General features: G+C 59.1%; 3 protein-coding genes across 23 annotated transcripts; 1 reads left to right on the forward strand and 2 right to left on the reverse strand.

The window, feature by feature from the left end:
• Window positions 1-99: 99 nt before the first annotated feature.
• On the reverse strand, window positions 100-1,452 carry HCFC1R1 (host cell factor C1 regulator 1). Of its 3 annotated transcripts, XM_082429278.1 has the most exons (4): window positions 1,322-1,452; window positions 954-1,010; window positions 712-840; window positions 100-468 (listed from the first exon to the last, which is right to left on the reverse strand). In XM_082429278.1, the coding sequence occupies exons 1-4, from the start codon at window positions 1,414-1,416 to the stop codon at window positions 333-335; spliced, it is 417 nt and encodes a 138-aa protein (XP_082285404.1). In that variant the 5' UTR covers window positions 1,417-1,452; the 3' UTR covers window positions 100-332. The 3 variants fall into 3 exon arrangements, with proteins under 3 accessions (XP_082285404.1, XP_082285405.1, XP_082285403.1); XM_082429279.1 differs by lacking the exon at window positions 954-1,010 and having other exon boundaries at window positions 1,322-1,450; XM_082429277.1 differs by lacking the exon at window positions 954-1,010 and having other exon boundaries at window positions 712-903; window positions 1,322-1,449.
• Window positions 1,453-1,470: 18 nt separating this feature from the next.
• Window positions 1,471-4,569, forward strand: THOC6 (THO complex subunit 6). 8 transcript variants are annotated; one of them, XM_082429265.1, is made up of 14 exons: window positions 1,582-1,720; window positions 1,818-1,856; window positions 2,482-2,597; window positions 2,698-2,762; window positions 2,853-2,956; window positions 3,039-3,076; window positions 3,160-3,208; window positions 3,330-3,401; window positions 3,502-3,604; window positions 3,690-3,739; window positions 3,826-3,888; window positions 3,989-4,099; window positions 4,185-4,319; window positions 4,399-4,569. In XM_082429265.1, exons 2-14 carry the CDS (start codon window positions 1,818-1,820, stop codon window positions 4,477-4,479), a joined length of 1,026 nt encoding a protein of 341 aa, XP_082285391.1. In that variant the 5' UTR covers window positions 1,582-1,720; the 3' UTR covers window positions 4,480-4,569. The 8 variants fall into 8 exon arrangements, with proteins under 8 accessions (XP_082285393.1, XP_082285391.1, XP_082285392.1 ...); XM_082429267.1 differs by lacking the exons at window positions 1,582-1,720; window positions 1,818-1,856 and adding an exon at window positions 1,471-1,570; XM_082429266.1 differs by lacking the exon at window positions 1,818-1,856.
• Window positions 4,570-4,604: 35 nt separating this feature from the next.
• Window positions 4,605-12,326, reverse strand: BICDL2 (BICD family like cargo adaptor 2). 12 transcript variants are annotated; one of them, XM_082429261.1, is made up of 11 exons: window positions 12,226-12,326; window positions 10,969-11,074; window positions 10,536-10,831; window positions 8,033-8,248; window positions 7,784-7,900; window positions 7,540-7,686; window positions 6,456-6,653; window positions 6,190-6,339; window positions 5,598-5,728; window positions 5,222-5,342; window positions 4,605-5,102 (listed from the first exon to the last, which is right to left on the reverse strand). In XM_082429261.1, the coding sequence occupies exons 2-11, from the start codon at window positions 11,015-11,017 to the stop codon at window positions 4,941-4,943; spliced, it is 1,587 nt and encodes a 528-aa protein (XP_082285387.1). In that variant the 5' UTR covers window positions 11,018-11,074; window positions 12,226-12,326; the 3' UTR covers window positions 4,605-4,940. The 12 variants fall into 12 exon arrangements, with proteins under 12 accessions (XP_082285387.1, XP_082285384.1, XP_082285378.1 ...); XM_082429258.1 differs by having other exon boundaries at window positions 10,536-10,849; XM_082429252.1 differs by having other exon boundaries at window positions 10,536-10,849; window positions 10,973-11,074; window positions 12,226-12,242.
• Between the last annotated feature and the right edge of the window lie 3,445 nt (window positions 12,327-15,771).

The raw sequence follows: 15,771 nt of genomic DNA on the forward strand, positions 1-15,771 counted from the left end.
CGTTTTCCAGGGAAGATCTTGAGGAGAAACCCCAGCATCCAGCACCCCTGCCCTGCCCTCCCTTTCCCAAAGGCCCTGGGTTCCACACTGAAGCCTTCATTTGCTCAGCAATCTTTATTCAGTTCTCTGGGGAGGGCACGGCTCCCTTCCCATGCTCCTGCCCCTCCCACCCCAGGGCTCCGTGGGGCTCAGTGTCCTCTGTTGGGGGAAGGTCCTGGTGCCCAGAGGCCTGGTCTGGAGGAAAAGCAGGGCAGCTGGTCCCTTTGTGGGAGTGCTGGCCTCCCCTGTTGTGGGGAAGAAGGAAGGTGGTCAGGGGCACTGCCCCCCAGCACTCAGAGCTCCATAATGTCCCCAGCTGGGGTTGCAGGGTAGTGGGGGGTGGGGGTGTCCCCCAGCCTCAGCAACCGGAGCGCCTCAGGGATCAGGTTCCCAGGGTAGCGCCAGAGAAGCAGCTCAGAGCAAGGGCTTCTGGAAGAGGAAATGACAGTCACGGCACAGGGCTGAGGCTGGCCTGGCAGAGCCACACCCCACCTGGTACAGGTCCCCAGGGGCTCCTGGACTGCTGGCACCTTCCAAGGAGCCAAGTAGGGAAACAACAGAGGTTGGCTAGAAGCTAAAAATAGCAAGATGAGGCAGAGCCTGGAGACTGGCTCTGAGGATTGGGTATGATCCTCCAGAAGGCCCAGCTAGTGGATTGTGGATGGTGCCTACCTGAGTGGGGGCAGAGCTGGGGGGAAAGCCATGGGGGGGCTGCAGTAAGGGTGGTCATTGTGCAGGCTGAGTCGAGAGAAGTGGGTGACCATGTTCTCCTCAGACAGGAACTGCTTGCGCAGGGGCTCCCTGGGGAGAGACGGGGAGGCAGGCAGGCTGGGATATTCAGAGGAGAGGTAGTCTGATGGAGACCTGAGGTGACAGAGGGCTTGTTGGGAGTCCCTCCCTACCCCCAAACTCACTGCTCCTCCTCCAGGCGACGCTTGGTGCTCATGGGCACAGCTCCTCGGAGAGGGGAGCTGGGAAGAAAAGAGAGCCAGGAGCACCCCACCCTCTTGTACCCATCCCCAGGATCTGCCCAACTAAGCCTGCAGCGTCAGCCAGGAGCCCCCAGCCCAACCCTGTCTCAGCTGATGCCTAAGTCACCCCCTCTCCCAGACCATCCAGAAACCTGCCTCGGAGTCTGTCCCCAGTCTGCAACCCTGTCTTAGCTCATGCCCAAGCCCTGCCGATAAACCCCACCGCGTGTCACCCTGCAGACCAGCCCTGAGGGCCCAGCCAAAGCTCCTGGGCCCCTGGGCCAGGCCCCCTCTAGGGCCCCCACACACACCTCGCGTCCAGGCCTCGGGACGCCCCTGAGACGGCCCGCGGGTCGCGCTGGGCCCGACCCTGGGGGCCTCGCTCCAGGGGTTGCTGCAGGATCATTGGGGTTCGGGGTCCTGCGAGCAGAGGGGTGGGATCCGGGCGACAGGGGCGGAGCCTCCGAGGGCGTGGCCAACGCGTGGGGCGTGGCTTTAGGCGCGCGCGCGGCCGGTTCCACGCAGGCGCGGAAGACGGACGGCACGCGACTGGAAGGCGGGTCGGTTTAGCGGGGTAGGGGAGGGGACGTGGCGTAGTGGCGTTGAGGAGGGCGCCACTTAGTGTTGGGACCTTCTCGGTGGTCACCTCCGCTCCTGGGACTCGGGTTACGCGGCGGCCGCCTTCACGCTGGGCCGGCCAGCGGTGTTGGGTAGGTGACGCGCCGCGAAAAGGAGGCGCTCGCCAGCACTTCCGGCCTCGTGAGGCTTCGTCGCGCGCGGAGCACTCTGGGACTTTTATTTCTCGAGATGGAGCGAGCCATGCCGCAAGCGGTGCCTCTGGGTCAGGTGAGGGGGGCGCGATGCGCGATGCCTTCTGGGGTTTGTAGTCCATGCCCGGCTCCGAAGGGGCCGACAAGGAGTCGTGCCCTCAAGACCTGTTTTGCGTGGGCTGTTGGTGGGACTCGGATTCTGACCCGAGGGAGGGAGAATAACCCAGAAATACTTCAGGGGCCTAACATGAAAGTCAGGATACGGATTAGGAGTCAGTACGTTTTTCTGTATTGGAGTAATAGAGCCACTCTTTAAGCGGTTTCTCCGAGGCAGTCCTGTGCGAAGCTTTTTATATACAGTAGTTCATCCAATCGTGACAAAATCTCCCGTGAGCTCCTTTTTTTTTTTTTTTTTTTTTTCCCGTGAGCTCCTTTTGACATTTGAGGAAACCTGGAGGAGAGGCTGAGTCCTTGGTCAAAAGTTCCACTAGGCATCAAGCCTCAACTCTCCCCTTTCTCACCTCCTTCTTCGAGCCACCCCTGGGACTATATGGACAGGTGCCTTCTTGGTGGGCTATAAAAAGGAGAACTGAGAAGTCAGTGCGGTGGGAGGCCGGACTGCAGCAGAGGAATCAGGAAGGAGTGTGTGGATCAGGGGTCCCAGACGCCCCAGACAGCCTTCATCCAGCCTCTCTCCACAGATGGAAGTATTTCAGGCCCTGCAGCGGCTGCACATGATCATTTTCTCCCAGAATGTCTCACCCTGTGGGAAGTTCCTGGCAGCTGGCAACAATTACGGGCAGATAGCCATCTTTAGGTACCCTTGCCCCTGCTCCCCACCATCCATTAGCTCTGGCACTTGGTCCTCCTGGGGCTGATGCCCCCTGCTTCTGACTCTCAGGGCCCTCTCTTTTCAGCTTGTCTGCTGCTTTGAGCTCTGAGGCCAAAGAGGAAAGTAAGAAGCCCATGGTGACCTTCCAAGGTGGGTGCAGTCATTGAGGCCAGCTTAGGGAACCCCCGGGTGGACGAGAGGAGCAGGACGGGGTCACTCAGGTTCTGTACTTCCATTTAGCCCACGATGGACCCGTCTACAGCATGGTCTCCACTGATCGACATCTGCTCAGTGCTGGGGATGGGGAGGTGAAGGCCTGGCTTTGGGCAGAGATCCTTAAGAAGGTGAGTGTGGAGCTGGGGGAAGGGTGAGGTGCCCAGACCCAGAGAGAACCTTTGAGGTCACCCAGTGTTTTCCTCCATGAAGGGCTGTAAGGAGCTGTGGCGTCGTCAGCCCCCATACAGGTGAGCCAGGCCCATGTGGGCAGAGGGCATGTGGGGGTGAAGGTACTGCCTCACAAGAGCTGACTCTGCTTTCCCTCCCCCAGGACCAGTCTGGAAGTACCTGAGATCAATGCTTTGCTTCTCGTCCCCAAGGTTTGAGCCCTTTTTAATCGGGGCTCTGCCCTGCCCTGTTTTGGGCCCAAATTTTAATCCTTCCCCTCTCCCTGTTCTGACTTGACATTCTCTTCTGACCCCATCCTGCCTTCTTCTGCAGGAGAATTCCCTCATCCTGGCGGGGGGAGACTGTCAGCTGCATACGATGGACCTTGAGACGGGGACCTTCACGGTGAGAGGGCTGTGGAACTGGAGTGGCAGGGGTGGGGTGGGGGAGCGGGGCAGCAGCATCCTTCCTGGATCTTGTCCTGACACTGCCCTTCTCCCTGCAGCGGGCCCTCTGGGGCCACACGGACTATATCCACTGCCTGGCACTGCGGGAGCGGAGCCCCGAGGTGCTGTCAGGTGGCGAGGATGGGGCCGTGCGGCTTTGGGGTAAGGGAATGTCTGATGGGAGAGAAAGATGGTGGTAAGGGAGGCTGGGGCAAGGAGGGTACCTTTTATGGTTCTTCCCCTACAGACCTCCGCACGGCCAAGGAGGTCCAGACGATTGAGGTCTACAAGCACGAGGTGAGGGCGCACCCCATGCTCTGTCCTTCTTCCTTCCTGGGCATCTCCTGTGTCTTCACCTCCTCCTCTATTCTCCTCCCTCCCAGGAGTGCTCGAGGCCCCACAATGGGCGCTGGATTGGATGTTTGGCAACTGACTCCGACTGGATGGTGAGCTGGGCAGAGTGCAGGATGGGGTGGCAGCTCCGGGCCCTGTCCAGATGAGGGCCTGTGGTTCACGGCGGCTGGGGACCCCCACCTTTCTGCCCAGGTCTGTGGAGGTGGCCCAGCACTAACCCTCTGGCACCTTCGATCCTCCACACCCACCACCATCTTCCCCATGCGGGCACCACAGAAACACGTTACCTTCTACCAGGACCTGGTGAGGCCCTCTGTCTTGCTTCTGCCAGCCCTGTCCCACTCCCCCTGCAGCCCTGAACCCTGAGACCCCTCCTTGTCTTCCACAGATTCTATCAGCTGGACAGGGTCGCTGTGTCAATCAGTGGCAGCTGAGCGGGGAGCTCAAGGCCCAGGTGCCTGGCTCCTCCCCAGGGCTGCTAAGCCTCAGCCTCAACCAGCAACCAGCAGCCCCTGAGTGCAAGGTGGGTTCAGCAAGGGGCAGTGGGGATCCTGGGAGGCCAGGGTGTGTGGACAGGTCAGTCACTCCCCTCTTGCCTCTAGGTCCTGACAGCCGCAGGCAACAGCTGCAGGGTGGATGTCTTTACCAATCTGGGCTACCGAGCTTTCTCCCTGTCCTTCTGACCTCCAGCAACACCCCCACCTCCATCTCAGGGGTTTGGAGTGGTTTGTTTTTTTCTTTTTTTTATACTAATAAAATTTTGGGCTTTTTTTTTTCATGTGCTTTTTTCCCAAGAATGGAGGCCAAGTCGGTGCAATGATTTATATATTACTCTGTCTGATCTTAATACATAAATACCTACCCTCACCCCTGTCCTGGAGTATGCTGGGGACCAGGGGGCCTAGTCCCTGGAAAAGATAGACCTATATAGATTTGAAAAACAGCTCTGCCACACCTGCCCCTGCCACCCACCTGGGGTCCCTGGCCCCCAAAGCTGGCCCCTGCTTCCGGTGAGCCCTTGCCCAGCCTCTCGGGGTGGAGAGGGCACCAGCCGCCTTTGGCAGACAGTCGGGGCCCGTCGCTCCGTTGGCCAGAAGAGGAAAGTGAGCCAAAGAGGGCAAAGGTGGCCCCCTTGACCGGGTGCTCAGGTCCTTCGGAAGAGGTTGCTGAAGAAGCCGCCGGCGGGCCCAGGGCCCAGGCGCAGCGAGAAGCGCGGCGGGGCGCGGCTCGGGGCGGATCCAGCCACACTCAGCTCTTTCTGGCGTTGTGATAGCAGCTGCTGTCCGATGACCACCTGCATGTCGTCCTGCGGGCAGGGCGGCCGGGCCGGCGGGTCGGGTCAGCGTTCGGCACCGCCCCTGTCGGCCCCGCCCTGCCCCGTCGGCCCCGCCCTGCCCCGCCGGCCCCGCCGGCCCCGCCCCTCACCTGCCAGGCCTCCAGCTCTTGCGTTAGCGCCACCTTCTGGCGGATGGTGCGAAGCAGCTCCCGGGAGAGGGAGTCCCGCTCCAGAGAAACGCGGCTGAGCTCCAGGGACAGTTCCAGGGACCTGCAAGGGAGAGGGGCAGAGAGCAGGTCCGAGGGCGCTGGGGCCTCAGCGAACAGGGGTGGTTGGGGGCTCCTGGACCCAGGCGGGAGTGAGGCCTCTAATACCGAAACCAGGGAGGTTAGAGGGCCCTTGCGGCGGAGTGGGGACAATTATAGCACTCGCGTGAGGGAATCCGAAACCCAGAAAGGCCAGAGTGTCTTGGGGGCCTGTAGCCCGCCCCCCCTGGGGCGGTGGTGGATGGTGGCAGATGCTCACTTGTTCACGGCCTCGTCCCGATCCGAGAGGGCGCCGCTTAAGACCTCCTTGGCATCCTTATGCGCCCGCAGTTCCTTCTGCCTTTGCAGCTCCTCCCGCAGGGACCGTAGCTCTTCCCCCTGCAGCGCCATCTGCGGACAGGGTAAGGTGCAGAAAGGCAGGTAGGCCCGACTGTCCCAGCTCTTGCTCTTCTAGGCAGCCTGGACTCTAGCTCGCCGCCCTCCTGCCCCCTCCCCCACCCCCATCCCCGCGTGCTCCACAAACAACCCAGACAGCTGTGGTCCTGTGCTGGAGATGAATCTTCTGAGCACCTAGAGGGGTGGGGTTGGTCGGGGCTAGATGGGTGGTATAAGCCTGCAGGAAGGATGCATGGAGAAGCATTGGGAGGTGGGACTAAAGAGGCAGTGTAGTCCAGGAACTCTTCCTGGAGGAGGTGACATACAGGCTGGCTCTTCAAACATGATTGCAAGTTTTTTGGGATGAAGGGCTATCCAGGTAGAGGGGAATTCGTGGGCAGAGGCTCCGAGATGTAGATGGGAAAGAGAAACTGACATTGAGAAGGGCTTTGCGTCCAGTACTATGCTTCCCCCACCTCATCCTGCAACCGGACCACTTCCGCCTCCTTCTCTTCCAGTATCTCTGCTGGGCTCAGGGATGCTCGCTTCCTGGGAGGCTCCAACCTCTGCTCCTGGGGCGAAGGCTGGTGGCTGGATGCCTCTTGGGTCTCCGGGGACAGAGTGGCCTGTTCACCAAAGAAGCTAGTCAGTGCAGTGTCGAACCTCGTGGGAAAAAAAGGAGGGGCGGAGTCTGCAGCCCTCCTGGATGGTACGTGTGGGGGCTGGTGGGCCGAGAGCTCACCAGAGCATCTCCGCGTCTGTCCGCGTTCTGGTCTTGGTCCTTGTCGCTGTCGAGGCTATGGGCAAGCTCTAACTGCAGCGAGGCTCCCGAGATGTTGCCGTCCTGGAGGCGCGACTCCTCCTCCAGCTCCGAGACCCGCCGCTGCAGCCTCCGCAGCGCACTCAGTGCCTCCCCCGCCTCGGAGCGCGCGAGTTCCAGCTGCGACCGACCCACCACAGAGCGAAACAAGGGCGGTCAGCCAGGTGCTCCCGCCACCGGCATCCCGCGGCCGGCCCACAGGGGGCGCCGGCGCGCCGCAGAGAGTCAGGCAGCCCCGCGCGTCCACGCAGCCCAGCGCTGAAGTTGGCTCCCACTCCCGGATCGCTGGGCTGCCTTGGGCCGCGCAGTTCCCCTCGGCAGACACCAATTTCCTCCCCTATAAAGCAGGGCGCCGATGGGCGCCCCGGCTTCAAAGTCTCCCATCACCCTCCCTCCGGTCCCACCCCACCAGGTCACCTCGAAAAGCCCTACCCCCTCCCCCGACCATACCGGTCTACCTTCTAACTCTCTCACTAATGCTATCATCCAGCATTGACTGATCCTTTCTTCTAAGCTGGGCAATGTGCTGAGTGTCCCACACCCTTACCACAGCCATGTACCATTACCATCCCATCTCACAGACGGGGAAACTGAGGCTGGTGTTCCTCAGTAGTAGGAAGGGACAGTGAAATAAGAACCCAGGTAATTTGACCCCAAAGTGCAAACTCCTGAGATCTCAAACATCAAGCCATACTGCCTCTTTTCATTTCCTTTCCTCCATTTTCACAGCCCAGACCTGGTCCAGGTCCCTATCATCTCTGCCCTGAGTTCTGGCCTCAGCCCCATCCCTGGCCGCCCAGATGCCAGTCTCTGATGCATTCTAAGAGTACTGCCCCTGCTCAGTAGCTTATGGCTCCCACTTGCCCTTGTGCTAATGCCTGTGCTCTTCTGGCCCAGGTGTTAGGGCTCCCAGTGACCCAGCTCTGGTGTCTTCTTCCAGGAAGCCCTGAGGCAGTGGCCAAGGCCCCGGCTAGATGCACCCGCCCACCCCAACCCTGCTAGTCACCTCCAGACTGTGCTCCCGCCTCTCCCGCCGTAGCAGCAGCAGCTCCTCATGGGTTGCTTGTAGCCTGCCCTGGCCCTTCTCCACCTCCTCACACAGACCTCGAATCTGGGCCTCCAGGTCCTGTCGGCGAGTCTGGAGCATCTGATTCTGGGGAAAGGCCTCAGAGCTGGAGTGGAAGGGCTAGGCCAAGTGCAGACAGCCCCCAGCCAGCCTTCCAGGCTCAATAGACCCAGCTGGCACTCACCTCCCCCTGCAGACACTCCAGCCGTGTCCTCAACTCTGCCCCAGCCAAGGCCTGAGCCTGGCACTGCCCCCGAAGGCCATCCAATTCTCTCTGAAGCTCCTGCTCAGTCTGGGAGGCCTGAAGGTGGGGGGAAGCAGTGGAGCCCTCAGCTGGCCCAAGCCGCAACACCAAGCCCAGTGCACCCACTCCCACCAGGACCCAGGTGTCTGCCCCTCCTTGCCCAGGGACCCGGGGTCAGGGCCGTCCCACCTGGGCCAGCTGCTGGCTGAGCCGGAGGTTCTGTTCACTGAGTTCACTGAGGGTGCGCGCCCGCTCCCGTCCGCTATCCTGCTGCTCGGAACGCTGCTCCCCAAGCTGGGCCCGAAGGGCCTCCACGTCCCCCTCCAGCTCCACAATCCTGGCCTCCCACTCAGCTCCCCGGGCTGCCAGGCCTCGGCGGAGCTCATGGTTCTCCTGCTGCAGCCGCTGTGGGGGCCGGGACAGAGGGTAGAGACAGGGAGAGGTGAGACTGGAGGGGACGCAGGGAGACAGACAGAGACCCAAAGAGAGTCCAAGGGGGGTCTGAGACAGGCCTGAAAACCAGAAACATGAGAGAGCTGGGGAGGAAGTGGGCGAAGGGCAAGACACAGCTTCAGATAGTAGAGGAGGAGGGGGAGCAATAGAGAGAAGCTTCCAGGAGGGGCTGACCCTGGGCCAGAGTTGGGCGGGGCTCCCTGATGCCCACTCACCTCTGGCTGCCACCAGGGCTTCTGGACCCGAGGGCGTAGGCACCGTTTCTGGCGCCTGAGTCTGGCAGAATTGAAGCCTCGGCCCATGGCCTCACACACCTGCGTTCCAGGGGCTCTGGAGGTTCGGCCTCTGCCCAGCCTCTGCTTGGTCCCTCTCCCCCAGCTCCTCCTGGCCAGCTCCCTCTAATTAACCCTGGTCAGCCACACCCTGGCCCCAGGCCTCTGCCTGCCCTCCCCAAACCTGTCTAACCAGCAGGGGGATGCTCCTGGCACACCCAGATGCCCAGCTTGTGGAGGCAGGCAAGTGAGGGGGCCAGCGTCTCCCCGCTCCCCGTCATAGACTCTCCACGCAGGAAGGTGACGCTAACCACAGCTGCTACAATAATTAGCAGGCATTCCTGCCAGGGCCTGTGCTAGCACTTTACCTATATTATTTTATTTACTCCACGAGACTTAGACTCCTTAACATCCTCATTTTACAAATGAGGAAACTGGGCTTCAGAGAGATTAAAAGCCTTGCCCAAGGACACACAGTAGTTAGTGGAGCCGGGATTCTAACCCAGGCAGCCAAGCCCTTAACCAAATATTGTGGGGACAACACAGCTCTAGGATGGAGCCCACAGGTTCGGGGTCCGATTGTCCTGGCCGGTGTCCTGCTCTGCTGCTGCTTTGTGGTCAGGCAAGTTCCCTAATATCTCCAAGTCCCATCCATTCATCCATCCATCCATCCATCCATCCAATATTTCCTGAGCTCACCCCGTTTTGGAGTCTTTGTCAGCAGTAAGTGAGACCACCAAGTTCCGTGCCTGAAGCAGCTTAGAGTCCAGAGGCAAATGGACACATGCTTGAACCAGGTAGTTTCAGAGGGGGGACATTAAGAGCGCTAAAGAAACCCTGGGAAGTGATGAAGAGGAGCGGTGTGGGGTGGGGGCTCTCAGGAGGAAGTGATGTCTGTTGCCTCCTGCAGGGCAAGAAGGAAGAGGGCTACAGCAAGGGACAGCAAGTGCAAAGGCCCTGAGGCAATAAGCGTGGATTGCTCAGGGAACTGAAAAAAGCCCCCCTCTGAGGAGGGACTGTGTGGCTGAGATGACTGACTGAGATGACTGACGTCAAGGAGGTCACATGGGGAGGAGTTTTGGTTTCATTCTAAATGTGAGGGGGAGCCACTGAGAGATTCTGGGCAAGGACTGAAATGATCTGATTTGCAATTTTTGAGGATCCCTCTGGCTTCCCCATGGAGAAGGGGCTCAGGGGGCAAGAGTGGAAGCTGGGGACCAGTGAGGAGGCAGCTGCAGTGTCTGGGGCAGATGATGGGGCTGCGGCCAGCTTGGAGAGACGATGAGAAGTGGGTAGACTCATAATCTAGTTTCGAAGAAGAATCAACAGGGCCTGCCAGTGTGGGAGGGAGAGGTCACAGAGATGTGCAGGCTCTGGTCCTGCAGCAGGAAGCTGGGGTGGGGACAGCAGGGGATGGGGTCATGGAATCCAGTGCCACTTATGTTGAAATGCCCATTAGGTGGCCAGATGGGGAGGGTGTGGGGCCGACGACATGGGTACAGGAGTCAGTGGTGTCCAGGGTGTTTAGGGGACCAGATGTGACCCCCAGGGTGAGAGTGTGGCTGACCACAGCCTGGGCAGAGGGAACTGTTCATATCTCCCAGAGCCGGGTGAGAATTGACCGAGATGATGCATGGAAAGTGCTTAGCCCAGAGCCAGGCAGGGAGAGAGCCCAGGATCTGTTGGCTGGGATCGTGCAATACTGCTGAGGAGACAGACCCAAGATTCAGAGAGGTCCAGCAGCTTCCCCAAGGTCACACAGCCAGGCAGGGATCTGAACCCAGGTCCTGTCTTGCCCTCAGAGCCCATGTTCTTAACCACTGGGCAACACTGCCAGGGAGGCTGGTCCCAGACCTGAACTGCTGTTCCAGAGGCATCCCCCTGCCTGGCTTTCCTCTCCCTGACCCCCTGCCTGGTCCCTCCCCTGTCCTCCATCCCCCCAGCCCTGCCCTCTGCTGTCAGCTCACTTCCTCATGCTCAGAGTGCTGGGCACTCAGCATCTCCAGCCGCCGCTGCAGCTCCTCATTGCGCTCCAGAAGCATCTTGCCAAGCTCTGCGGCCAACAACAGGTCTTTCTCCTTCTGCTGCAGCTGCAGGGCCAGGTCCTCGGGCTCCTCAGGCCTTGGGCCCCCTCCCAGGAATGAGTCCCGCTGCTCCAGCATGAAGGGGAAGAAGCCCTCATTGCCGCTGGGGGAGGTGCCCCCGGAGAGCAGCCCGGATGGGAAGCTGGGCCCTTCTGGGGAGCTCATGGTGCCTGCAGTGTCTGTGGGGACAGGAAGGTCTGTGGGGAGAGGTAGCTGCATGATACTCTACACCGCAGCCCAAAGGGGTTCACTGCCCCGCCCCACCCCCCGCCCCCACCCCCACTGGCCAAGACGTGGCTCTCCTGCAGTTCTTCACCTGCCTTACTGGCCCTCTCGGTCCTGCAGCCAGGGCCTCCCTGGGCCATGAAGGGTTAATGATCTGTGTCTTGGCTGTCCAGCTCCGTTAATGTCCCCAGGGTAAACTGAGGCAGGGAGAAGCAGGAAAAGAGCTGTCCAGCCTTCTGCCTCTGGCAGATGTTTTCTGCTCCCAGGAAACCTCCCAGTGCTCCAGGACCACACGCCACCCCAGCGACAGTCCCCACCCCCCTCTTCCCAGGACCCAGCTGTTCTGGCTCCCAGCCTCTTACCAGCTGGGAAACTCTTACCAGAGCCCAGGTTCTTGGGACTCAGGACTCTGCGATGAGTCCAGCCTCTTCTCCCAAGAATACAGGGCCTTGGGAACTTACGTGTCCTGAGCCCTTAGCCCCCAGAAATCCAGCACCCTCCCCTTCCAGAAGCCCAGGCCCAAGTTACCAGCCCCCCAGCCCTCCTGGCCCTTGTTTTCCTATTTTTTCAGGTCCCCATCCTTCTGAACTTAGGTGCCCAAACCCTCAGCCCACTCCTTCTGGATTGCTGGCCCCAGTCCCCCAGTTTCCAGGCCCTGAGCGAGCGAGCGGGCGGGCGGGCCGGCGAGGTAACAGGTTGTGCCGGCACTGCCGCCCGCCCAGCCACTCCAGGTTTCTGTTTACTTCCCGCCTGGCTTTGGGGATGGGAGCCTGGTGGCACTCCCCTAGGGCCGCCAGGGCCCGCAGTTCAGGGGCTCCAGGGTTCAGGAGGGAGGGAACACACGGGGCTTTCCTGGCATATTACCCCTCTCCAGCACTCCTGAGGTTCCCCCACCCCCTACGCGCAGGCACACATCTGTCCCTTCCCCTCCTCCCCTCGCCAGGTGTCCGACCCCAGGCCTACTCTCAGGACCCAGGCATCAGCTGCAGTCCCAGCCCAAATGCCCCCCGGCCAGACTGGGGGTCTCCCTGACGTGGCCTCTGCAGGCCAAACACCGCTCTGGGACTCAGGGGTATCCCTCCTCCTCACCCCTCCCAGCACCGAGCTACCAGTTATTAGCACCTCAGCCCAGGCGTCAGGGTCCCCAGCGCCTCGACCCCCAACCCTAAGCGTTGGAAGCCCAGCCACCGCCTTCCTGCCTTCCTTCCTGCCCGCGTCCCCCGTTTCCCGGCCCCGGGAGTCCGGCCTGGCCGCCCCTGCCCCGCCCCATCCCCCACTAGCCCTCTCCCCGGCCCGGTCCGCCCGAAGCTCGAAGATCCCCTGTCCTTGGCGCCCCTTAGGCTCTCACCCGACGACGCCGGGCTCCCTCCGAGGTACCCGCGGTCCCCAGTCCCCTCTTCCGGAGGCGGCGCCAGGTGAACTGCCCGCACAGGTGAGGGGGCGGTGCCACGGGCAAGGCTGGGTCGCCCCCTGGTGGCCGGAATGGCCAGGTGGGGCCTAAAGAAAGTCGCCTCCACCCAGGTCAGAGCCAGTGACCCATCTTGCTGCCATCGGAAAACGACAGGGCCCATTAACTGAGCACCTGCTGTGTGCAGACCCCTGAGCATATATGTCAGCTCCTTTCCTCTCACAACTGCCCTTGTGGGATAGGAAATTATTAACAATAACAACAAATCTAACATGTATTAATGCTAAGTAATATGCTAAGTAATAATATCCTCTTATATGGGGATAACTTGTTTACTTTCATGACATCCTAATGAAGCAGGAACTACTATTATCCTCATTTTACAATTGAGGAAACTGAGGGCCAGGGAGAATCTAACTTGCTTGGGGTCACATGGACAGAACTTGAATGTGAGCAGCACAAGTGTGACTTCAGGGTGTGTGCTCTTATGCTGATTCCCGTGCTGTAGGTGACAGCTAAAGTGACTTGCCCGTAACCACACCTTAGCCTGTGTGCCTCCCAACTTGAGGCTCTCGGTTCCCAGGCTGCACAGAGTCAGAGGCAGAGGCCTGGGTATGGAGACTGGGAGGATCCAGGCCTGGGTTCTGGGGTCCAGCCCAGTGCAGCCTGGGCATGCGGGGGATGCCCCTGCCATGGCCTGGTGGCTTGTCAGGAGTCCCCTCAGACTTCCAGGGCTCCCTGGGTCCCTGTAAAAGGGGTTGCTGGCCTGGTGAGTAGGGACAGATGGAGGGCTGGGAGCAATGGTATGCTGGTAACGCTTTAACAACAGACTCTCTGGGGAAAAAGAATGCCCCGATTTGTTGCTTTTGCAAATTTCTGTGCTGTAAGTACTCCCTCCAAAGCTGATTTCAAGCTACTGATGTGACATCCTTGAATGTGGAGATGGGCAGAAATGTCCATAATCAGCTTTTGCCAGTACCAGCTGGGTCCCCTGCCCCTCTGGCTGGGGGCGGTCAGGGCTTCTGAGTCTTGGAGGACTGGAGTCCTATCTGGCTGAGTCTTAGAAAAACAGGAGGACGATGGGAGCTGGGACTCCTGACTTGTGGGGAAATGGATGCAAGGATTCCTTGGAGGGGTGGTTCGGGGGCCGGGACTACTGCGTCCGGGGATGGGACAAGGTTTCTTGCCAGCACAGAGCAGGGGTACCAATTATATTGCAAAGGGGTCTGTGGGCTGCCTTGCCTGGCAAGGCCACTACGTTCTCCCACAGCACCTGTGGGACAGCCTGGCAGACTTCGGAGGGCTGGAGACACCTCAGCCTTGCCTCGGTGCTGCCACCTGACTCCCTCCAAATACCAGGACCACCCGGGGCCCCAGGTAAAAGGAACCCACACTCGACAAGCCTTCCCTGAGCCCCCCTCCTGCCAGGCAGGGGGTGAGCTCACCTGCAGATGAAGTGCTCAAGGCCCTACTCCCAAAGGAGGTTCACAGTCCACCCAGTAGGTTGGAGGAGGTGTAGACCTATAAACCAGAAAGGCACCAATAAAACAAACAGCAAAAGAGCTTGGCTCTCGGGTGCTGGCATCACATGGCTTCAGTCCAAATCCCAGTTTGGCCACATGTCAGCTGTGTGTACCTGTGCCATTCAGCTGACTGGCCTCTGCAGCCCTCAAGTTTCCCCATCTGTAAAATGGAGGCGATCACAGTTCCTAGCTTATGTAGTTCTGAGAATTCAATGAGGGTGAAGTACCAGCGCTTAGGCTGTGCTCGTGATCCTCAACAGAGCCCTAAGAAATGACTCACCACATGTATTACAATGCATTTCATCCTCACAGCAACCCTATTAAGTCATAACCATTCACAGACAGGTTACCAGCTCAGGGAGGCAAAGTGATTTGTCTGTGGCTGCATGGCCGACCCCTCATCCCAGCTTGCCTGGCTCCCAGCCCCAGTCATTCTTTGGACATTTGAATCTGGCCTCCAGCCTCCCTGCTGGACCTGAGTCCTGGCCTCCAGCCCCTCCCCTGTTCCCCAGCTCCCCTCTCCCAGCCTCCCTGCTGATCACAGGTGAAGATGGATAAGAGGGACAGAGTGGCCCCAGGGAAGCCCTAGGGATGCTGGGACATGTCCAGATAAGAGCAGGGATGATAATAACCCAGCCCTCTGGTCTCCAGCCACCCCCCAAGCAAGCCAGCTTTCTGGAGCCTCCAAGCTCTGGCTCGGCCCTGAATGCTCTCCCCCACCTTCCTAACCACCTGGTGGGCCCCTAGTGTTCCGAGTCCTGGTGTCTCCTCCCTGGGGAAGACTCCACAGACTTCACAAGGACTTGGGCAGCCTCTGCTGGGCGGTGGAAGCCAGCAGAATGCCCCACCCCCTCCACTGAGGCAACCCAGGGAATGGCGCACTTCCAGACCAAGGCGCCTCCGGGCTTTTATGACAGATACAAAGTCTATGAACAATAAATAATATTGTTTGGGGCATTTAAAACCTTCCTATAAAATGTTTTGCACTGAATACATTGTTCTGTAACTTGCTTTTTTTCATTTAGCCTGATATTTCCAAGTTTTTTCCCAACTTAAAAAAAAAAAAAATTGGCTTTATTGGTAGGTGTTCATTTCCTAGGGCTGCCATAACAAATTTATGGCTCAAAAAACAGAGATGTATTGTTTCATAGTTCTGGGGGCCAGAAGCCCGAAATCAAGGTGTGGGCAGGGTTGGCTCCTCCTTGAGCCCCTGACAGGCATCTCTCCCACACTGCTCTCCCAGCTCCACAGTCCGTCACCCAGAGCTCCTCGTGCTCCTTCCGCAGGTCTTATCCCCTGGCAACCACTGATCTGCTTTACTTTGCCTCTTCCAGATTGCTCTCTGAATGGAGTCGTGTCTGATGTGTAGTCTTTTGTGCCTGGCTGCTTTTTTAGTTCCCCAGCCAGGGATCAAACCGGGGCCCAAGGCAGTGAAAGCACCAAGTCCTAACCACTGGACCGCTAGAGAAGTCCCTGCTCCTGGCTGCTTTGACCCAGCATAATGCTGCTGTGATTCATCCATGTCGTACATATCAGTGGAATCAATAGGGTTGAGAAGTTTCAAATCTAAAGGAAAGTTGCTGAAATAACACAATGAATACCCTCCACTTAGGTTCCCAATGGTGGACGTTTTGCCACATTTGCTTTCTTGCTCTCTTACACGACACACACTGGCACACATTTTACTAAACCGTTGGCTACTTCAGCTTGCATCTCTGAGGACGCAGATATCCCCCTACATAATCATGTACCATTATCACATGTGATCAACTGAACATTTCTCTTTAGACCCCTTTCATCTGAAATACTCCCCTTGCCTTCTTTTTTTGTTTGTTTTTTAATATTTATTTATTTATTTTGGCTGCGCCGGATCTTAGTTGTGTCCCACAGGATCTTCTGTTGCGACATGCATGCGGGATCTAGTTCCCTGACCAGGGATTGAGCCCGGGCCCCCTGCATTGGG

The sequence above is a fragment of the Balaenoptera physalus genome (assembly GCF_965194825.1).
Source record: "Balaenoptera physalus genome assembly, chromosome: 16".
Taxonomy (NCBI): Eukaryota; Metazoa; Chordata; class Mammalia; order Artiodactyla; family Balaenopteridae; genus Balaenoptera; species Balaenoptera physalus.

What these genes read in the sequence shown, in the direction of transcription:
- HCFC1R1 (XM_082429277.1), bottom strand. Translation starts at nt 1,416, where the DNA reads ATGATCCTGCAGCAACCCCTGGAGCGAGGCCCCCAGGGTCGGGCCCAG. An exon ending in TCCCGAGGCCTGGACGCGAG is followed by an intron (nt 904 to 1,321) that starts GTGTGTGTGGGG and finishes CTGTCACCTCAG; the next exon opens with GTCTCCATCAGACTACCTCT. An exon ending in CCAGCTCTGCCCCCACTCAG is followed by an intron (nt 469 to 711) that starts GTAGGCACCATC and finishes TTCCTCTTCCAG; the next exon opens with AAGCCCTTGCTCTGAGCTGC.
- BICDL2 (XM_082429258.1), bottom strand. Translation starts at nt 11,017, where the DNA reads ATGGCCCAGGGAGGCCCTGGCTGCAGGACCGAGAGGGCCAGTAAGGCA. An exon ending in TCAGCCAGCAGCTGGCCCAG is followed by an intron (nt 7,901 to 8,032) that starts GTGGGACGGCCC and finishes CCCCACCTTCAG; the next exon opens with GCCTCCCAGACTGAGCAGGA. An exon ending in ACAGACGCGGAGATGCTCTG is followed by an intron (nt 6,340 to 6,455) that starts GTGAGCTCTCGG and finishes TTTGGTGAACAG; the next exon opens with GCCACTCTGTCCCCGGAGAC.
- THOC6 (XM_082429265.1), top strand. Translation starts at nt 1,818, where the DNA reads ATGGAGCGAGCCATGCCGCAAGCGGTGCCTCTGGGTCAG. An exon ending in AAGCGGTGCCTCTGGGTCAG is followed by an intron (nt 1,857 to 2,481) that starts GTGAGGGGGGCG and finishes CTCTCTCCACAG; the next exon opens with ATGGAAGTATTTCAGGCCCT. An exon ending in TTGAGGTCTACAAGCACGAG is followed by an intron (nt 3,740 to 3,825) that starts GTGAGGGCGCAC and finishes CCTCCCTCCCAG; the next exon opens with GAGTGCTCGAGGCCCCACAA.